At 39.4% G+C, this 8,094-nt stretch overlaps 1 protein-coding gene across 1 annotated transcript; it reads right to left on the bottom strand.

The window, feature by feature from the left end:
• Nucleotides 1-949: 949 nt before the first annotated feature.
• Nucleotides 950-6,378, bottom strand: LOC110537321 (uncharacterized). Its single transcript, XM_021623267.3, has 3 exons — nucleotides 6,113-6,378; nucleotides 5,472-5,603; nucleotides 950-1,581 (listed from the first exon to the last, which is right to left on the bottom strand). The coding sequence occupies exons 1-3, from the start codon at nucleotides 6,164-6,166 to the stop codon at nucleotides 1,441-1,443; spliced, it is 327 nt and encodes a 108-aa protein (XP_021478942.1). The 5' UTR covers nucleotides 6,167-6,378; the 3' UTR covers nucleotides 950-1,440.
• Between the last annotated feature and the right edge of the window lie 1,716 nt (nucleotides 6,379-8,094).

Genomic DNA, 8,094 nt, shown 5'->3' with positions numbered 1-8,094 from the left:
GAAGTATGGTGGTGGCAGCATCATGCTGTGGGGATGTTTTTTAGCAACAGTGACTGGGAGACTAGTCAGGATTGAGGGAATGAAGACTGGGGCGAAGGTTCACCTTCCAACAGGACAACAATCCTAAGCACACAGCCAAGACAATGCAGGAGTGGCTTCGGGACAAATCTCTGAATGTCCTTGAGTGGCCCAGCCAGAGCCCGAATTTGAACCCGATTGAACATCTCTGGCCTGAAAATAGCTGTGCAGCGATGTTCCCCAACCAACCTGACAGAGCTTGAGAGGATCTTCAGAGAAGGGCAGATACTCCCCAAATACAGGTGTGCCAAGTTTGTAGGGTCATACCAAGAAGACTTGAGGCTGTAATCACTGCCAAAGGTGCTTCAACAAAGTACTGAGTAAAGGGTCTGACAACTTATGTAAAAGTGATATTTAAGTTTAAAAAATGAAATTAAAAATGTGGAAAAAGTCAAGGGGTCTGAATACTTTCCAAAATCACTGTATTTCCTTTTCAAAACATTAGAAAAAAATTCTAAAAACATGTTGTTTTCACATTGTCATTATGGGGTATTGTGTGTAGATGGGTGAGAAAATATTTAATCCATTTTGAATTCGGGCTATAACAACAAAATGTGAAATAAGTCAAGTGGTATGAATACTTTCTGAAGGCACTGTACAAAATACCCTTCAACTGACACTTCTTTTAGTGATTTCAGATCGTATATCAATGTGTCCAGGAAAGCCTATTTTAAGAGCATATCTGCTAGCACAAGTTTAGTGCTGTAGTCTTGTGTTCAGAAGTTTTTTTGCATCCATAATTTTTCATCTTAAAATGCTCATGTGTCACTTATCATGCTGTTATACACAGAATAAAACATGGCAATATCCCCAAATCCTACAACCCATTCCTTTTCTTTATCCAGTGTTCAATAATTTGCCAAAAAAAGCATCAGAAGAGTCTCCCTTTTAATATCAATTCATTACAATAATTCAAATAAGGCAATATGTATAATATTAGACAATATATGAAGACAACATACAACAGATAGACAACAATTACATCTTCCTTAGATAAGGCTATCTACGTTATGAAAATTATATCAAAAACATGGTTTAGATTAAATTAGGTTAGATAACAATCTAAACAGACTGGCTGGTGGAATTATTGGAATGTTACCAAAATGTACAGTTGTCTGGTCATCTCCTGGTCCATGACATAAAGCTTTTTATCCAGTATTCTTTGTACTGTAGCACAACATTGCAATAGGGTTGTTTGCAATACAGCATGAGAGAGAGAGAGCGCAGATAGAACCCATGTGTGTAGGCATACCTTGATTGGTGTAATAATTTCTTAATTTTAGAAGCTTTTCTATTCAGATACAGTGGTCAGTCAGTGATAGTGAGCTACAACAAAGAAGATGTGTGTAAGCTGTGTGGGACTCATAGTAGGGGTGCAGAATCAAGGGCCTGTACTCGAGCAGCAAAAAGCAAGACATGCTTCTCAACTGCTGTGTTGATTTCCTTTTGTGAAGCACGAGGATTCTTCTGCACAAAGTCTGCAATGCTCTGGATACATTCTTTCTGTGAGGACAGAAGTAAAGCAAGCAGGTCAGCAAGTGTCTACCCAGACACATAAACATGAACCACATGAACACTACAGTCAGGGCCGGCTCTACGGGTTGGTAAAGCCGGGCATGGACAACCTCCAGTTTTGTTTCCCCATAAACATAACAAATGGTATATACCCGGTTTTGCCAGGCCTGCCAGAGACACAGACAGGGACAGAGGCTATATGCCGGGTGTACGCTCATGATCTGAGGAGGGGTGAGGGAGAGGGTATGCAATAATGTAATATTTAGTATTTAAAATAAAAAAATGCATTCAATTGGGCACCTAGCCATGCAATGTCACAAGGTACTGCCTTTATTGCCTTGTTTAGGAAGCTCATTGGATCCCAGGGTCGGTTTTATTTTTTTACAGAGAGGGGGAAAAAGTTATTAACTTTTGCAGACAGCGACAGCTAATAATAGCCTAGCTAGTAGTTTCGTTAAGTTTTGGTAATGGCGCGCTGAATAATTATAGCTAGTTGGCTAAGCTTTTATCAGCATGGATATCCAAAAATGCCTGGGCACTACCAAGAGCAAAAAAACTGATGACCACCATGTCGAGAGTAGAGGTTGACCGATTAATCGGAATGGGCGATTAATTAGGGCCGATTTCAAGTTTTCGGAAATCAGTATTTTTGGACACCGATTTGGCCAATTATTTTATTCATTTTTTACACCTTTATTTAATCTTTATTTAACTAGGCAAGTCAGTTAAGAAAACATTCTTATTTTCAATGACGGCCTAGGAACGGTGGGTTAACTGCCTTGTTCAGGGGCAGAACGACAGATTTTTACCTTGTCAGCTCGGGGATTCATAAACATCAATGCCTTTCTTAAAATAAATACACAGAAGTATATATTTTGAAACCTGCATATTTAGCTAAAAGAAATCCAGGTTAGCAGGCAATATTAATTGTGTCACTTCTCTTGTGTTCATTGCACGCAGAGTCAGTGTATATGCAACAGTTTGGGACGCCTAATTATGTAATTACGTTATTATGACATAACATTGAAGGTTGTGCAATGTAACAGGAATATTTAGACTTATGGACGCCACCCGTCAGATAAAATACGGAACGGTTCCGTATTTCACTGAAAGAATAAACGTCTTGTTTTCGAGATAATAGTTTCCGGATTCGACCATATTAATGACCTAAGGCTCGTATTTCTGTGTGTTATTATGTTATAACTAAGTCTATGATTTGATAGAGCAGTCTGAGTGAGCGGTGGTAGGCACCAGCAGGCCCGTAAGCATTCATTCAAACAGCACTTTCGTGCATTTTGCCAGCAGCTCTTCGCAATGCTTCAAGCCTATCAACTCCCGAGATTAGGCTGGTGTAACCGATGTGAAATTGCTAGCTAGTTAGCGTGGTGCGCGCTAATAGCGTTTCAAACGTCACTCGCTCTGAGACTTGGAGAGGTTGTTCCCCTTGCTCTGCATAGGTAACGCTGCTTTGAGGGTGGCTGTTGTCGATGTGTTCCTGGTTTGAGCCCAGGTAGGAGCGAGGAGAGGGACGGAAGCTATACTGTAACACTGGCAATACTAAAGTGCCTATAAGAACATCCAATCGTCAAAGGTTCATGAAATACAAATGGTATAGAGAAATAGTCCTATAATTCCTATAATAACTACAACCTAAAACTTGTTACCTGGGAATATTGAAGACTCGTGTTAAAAGGAACCACCAGCTTTCATATGTTCTCATGTTCTGAGCAAGGAACTTAAATGTTAGCTTTCTTACATGGCACATATTGCACTTTTACTTTCTTCTCCAACACTTTGTTTTTGCATTATTTAAACCAAATTGAACATGTTTCTTTATTTGAGGCTAAATTGATTGTATTGATGTATTATATTAAGTTAAAATAAGTGTCCATTCAGTATTGTTGTAATTGTCATTATTACAACAACAAAAAAAAAAGTTTAAAAAAATAGACCGATTAATCGGTATCTGCTTTTTTTGGTCCTCCAATAATCGGTATCGGCATTGAAAAATCATAATCGGTCGACCTCTAGTCGAGAGTGATGCCAACTGACCAGCCTGCAAAGATATGGCGGGCCTTTGTCAGCAATGCCTACTGTGCTGTTGGCACTGAAACATGACTAACATTTTGGGGGAATCTACGGCAATGTGTGAAAATTCGTTCTCCAGAACATAGTCAGTGAACACAGAGCATGTTACATCAATGAGAAGCCCAGCTTATCCAGTTAGCCTTTGAGAGGGACCTCATATTGCTCAAATGAACAGCAAACGTGGTTTCTAAAAACAGATAAAGCAACACCTCACGGCACAACGCCTCTACAGTGGGGAGAACAAGTATTTGATAACCTGCAAAATCAGCAGTGTTTCCTACTTACAAAGCATGTAGAGGTCTGTAATTTTTATCATAGGTGCACTTCAACTGAGAGAGACGGAATCTAAAACAAAAATCCAGAAAATCACATTGTATTATTTTTAAATAATTATTTTGCATTTTATTGCATTTAGATTCCGTCTCTCACAGTTGAAGTGTACCTATGATAAAAATGACAGACCTCTACATGCTTTGTAAGTTGGAAAACCTGCAAAATCGGCAGTGTATCAAACACTTGTTCTCCCCATTATTTGACCTAGATAGTTTGTGTGTATGTATTGATATGTAGGCTACGTGTGCCTTTTTAAAAAATATATGTAGTTCTGTCCTTGAGCTGTTCTTGTCTATTAATGTTCTGAATTATGTCATGTTTCATGTGGACCCAAGAAAGAGTAGCTGCTGCTTTGGCAACAGCTAATGGGGATCCTAATATAATACAAAAAAATAACTGACAAGTATATTTTGCCAGGAAGAAGAATGAAAGGTTGAGAGGATGAGAGGTTAAACACAGCATCGAGGAGACTGCAACTCTTATTAGCATCTTTCAGATTTATCTGTGATTCTTAATGTCATCGATTGCTTTTACGGGTCTAATTGCTAATGATAGATATACAGCTTTGAGTTATTTGAAGGGTATAAGGACAATGACCAATGTAGCCTAATTGGTTGTGCTATGAGGTGAGCCCTGGTGCAGTGTTCCTGTTGTCCTGGCTGTCCACTTCAACATCACATGCTTTCTTGTGTGCAAAATGACATGTGTTGTGTATATGGCTGCATTTCAGATTGGCCTACATTTTGTATGTCTCAGTATTAGGACCAATACCATGTGTAGCCTACTAAAAGAAGCAGGCAAACGTTCACTCTTATCATTCATTTGCATTACACAGTCATTGTGTGATAGTATTGACATCACCTTTACAGTAGCCTATGAAAACGACACACAGCCTACTTTTTCACCCCCCTCCCTGCTCTCTTGCTATAGTGTGTGTGTGTGTGTGTGTGTGTGTGTGTGTGTGTGTGTGTGTGTGTGTGTGTGAAACTGTGAGAAACTCTCCCACACAGAAAATATTGTGCACCTGGAGAAGTGGCAGCTTGGTTATGCTTATTGCGTAGTGTCACAAATTCAACAGCAATGTAGCCTATAGTTGTAATGATTGAAGTTGATGCTATGAAGCCTGTAAGAATCTTTGATAGCCTAGTGGTGCTCATTCTGTCGAGCTGATCTGTGTGTGTTGGTAGGCGCAAATTATGTGTAGGCCTTAGACAGCTACGGCTGCATTTCGGATACACTAGTATGTCTAGTGGGGTGCATATATTTATTGTGTTATTATATACAACAAAGGTTGTTGATATTGTATGACCATGGACTTAAAATGCCCCCTTAGGCATGTCATCCTCGAGCGGGGCCTGACTAGAATATGTTTGACAACTTCTGCCAAGATTATTTAGTATGTAGACTGCTCCTATAGATTATAAGAATTGTCTTTCCATTCTGTTTAATCAATTCACCTTAAAAGCGTCCACTTCTCTTTGTCCTGTGAGACGGTTCATGAGCTCTCGTGCCACCTGAATGCCTGTGATGGCCGTTAAGATCTCCTTGTCTTTTTCGCTGTCTGAACGGAGCCAGCCCAAAAGCGCTAACTGGGAAAAGAGAGGGCAGGTTAGCAGCTGAGTACATGTTACAGCAACCACATCTTTAATCTTACAGCACAATTCTTAATGCATTTTTCAGCCAAACGAAAGCCCTGCCCTCCCACTTAGTTTACTATAGCTGAGCTATGGGGCTGGAGAAATAACCACTCTCAAATTCAAAGACGGACCTATAGACGCAAGAACTGACATTGCTTATAACCATCTGAGTAAAACAACCTTGTATTTTGGGACATAATGAAATAAGAAAAATGCTATATGAAGTACCCTGCCCGGTTTTGCCAATGAATGTAGCGCTAGGGATATCATTAATTTAAATAGCCATTGAACAGATCAAACAGGCTCTAACCAATAATGTATATGCCTATGACCAGAGCCATGTATTAAGATACATCTAAATATAGCTATGGCTCTGACTAACCAATCTATCTGCATGACATTATATCTATTATAATTTGTAAACTAAATACGTCCAGGCTTTATCAATCGAAAATACTGACCTGCTGGAACAACTGCGAATTGGACATTTCACCTGGCCTCGATGATCCGGACATGTTCAAATATTTTACGTAAAACAAATATACAAGCTACTATAACAATAATTCTGTAGTAATGTAATTATCCAATTAAAATGAACAAAAATGTAGTCTCAATCTCAAGACTCACAGGCCAAGAACGAACCCCGTGTATCCACTTCCTGTTTACATTTAACTACGCTACGTCGTGTGCTAAGATCTGCTACGCAAGTTACCACCACCGTGTGGCTATAGCGAGAATCTTACATAGTAATATATAATAATAATATAATTAAGCAATAAGACCGAGAAGCCCCTGACTGCAGTGTGCAGTTCCGGTCCGGGATCAATGTGGGCGGAGTCAAACGCGTTTAACCCGAACCCCTCCTTTCGGGTGACCTAAATAGTTTTGTTCACGTCGAAGGTATCAACGTCAACGAAAGCGAGTCTTAATCGAATTTCATCTAGTTACATGGATAAACACATTGGACATTAGGTGTTAGTAAATTTAGTTTTGCCTTTGTTAACTGTAAAACGAAGTTGCTCATTGCCGCTCTGATTCTTTTCTAGAATTACAATGCGTTATAGCTGTTTCATTAACCACTACCTATATAGTTTTTCAGTATAAATCCTACTATTTTAAAGTCATAAGTTTGAAAGTTGTATGTCAAAGTGTGTCTGTTCATATTTGAACACATTTAACAGATACTGAGGCCACAAGCTAGGGAGATTTTCTTTCTTGATCCCCTCCATGGCACTGGCTGGAGAGAAAAGTTGCACCCAACCATTCAGGTTTTTCGGGCACCCGGTTTCATCCCATCTGGATAGTGGTAGTTCAGTTTAAAAATTGTACTTTTTCTTAACTTTCACATACACTGTGTTCACAGAAACATTGCTCGAATCTTGTCCCCTGGACCTTGGAGGACTTTTGGTGTGGATGATGTTTAGGTCAGATATTCCTTTAAATGATTCCACTGAACCATTTGATTGTCATTCCTTTATTGAAAATTGTACCTTGTTCACACCACAGGGCCTACCAACGCAAAGTTTCTCAAACAAATGTGGGGTGTTTGTTTTGATGGTAAGATGCTGGTTATTCAGTATTTTATATTAGTCCTATTTTCTGTTGTTATAACATATGAACAATTATTATTTCTGTGCTTGCAGCACACTATTGTGGTGCCTAGTTCTCCTGCAGAACTTTCCATGTCGTATGTCTTTTTTAATTTTACCTTTATTTAACTAGGCAAGTCAGTTAGTGGGTTAACTGCCTGTTCAGGGGCAGAACGAGAGAATTGTCAGCTCGAGGATTTGAACTTGCAACCTTCCGGTTACTAGTCCAACACTCTAACCACTAGGCTACCCTGCCACCCCAAAGTCTTGAACATTATACAAACTTCCTTAAAATAATTTGTTTCACTGTAGCCAGACTGACCTGAATCTATTTTATGTATGTAATGTACGTCATTCACTCACTAAGGTCTGAAGAAGTGAGGTTGAAAGATCGACGAAAAAGGAGGCGAAAACAAAACACAGGTAGGAGGTATCATATGATGAGTGGTATAGTCTTAAACCAATGTTTAAAGACTTAACCCCCCCCCCCCCTCCAATATATTTCAGGATGATGTATATGACTCTCCCCCAAGAAGTCACAGCATGTCACATCAGCCTCCAGCTCTGCAGGATCAGGTACTGTATAGACTATTAGCTAAAGTAAGGTGCATTCCTGTACACACATCCCTAGAGGTTCCCTTACATTGCTTAATGACAACAATCGGTTTTCTTTCTAGACAATACTGAAAACAAAATGCAAGGCGAACTGGGAGCTGTGAACTGTGTATGTAGTCTACTGTGTGTAATGCTGAAGGCTTGATGCATATAATAGACTTGTTGAGTAGTTATAGATATCACTGAAAACCTCTTTAGTAATGGTGGCTTTTGTTTCCATGGTGGTATTGTAAAAACTT

Source organism: Oncorhynchus mykiss, chromosome 12 (assembly GCF_057628025.1).
Source record: "Oncorhynchus mykiss isolate SJ-2025 chromosome 12, ASM5762802v1, whole genome shotgun sequence".
NCBI lineage: Eukaryota > Metazoa > Chordata > Actinopteri > Salmoniformes > Salmonidae > Oncorhynchus > Oncorhynchus mykiss.
This window is presented reverse-complemented; position numbering and strand designations above follow the sequence as displayed.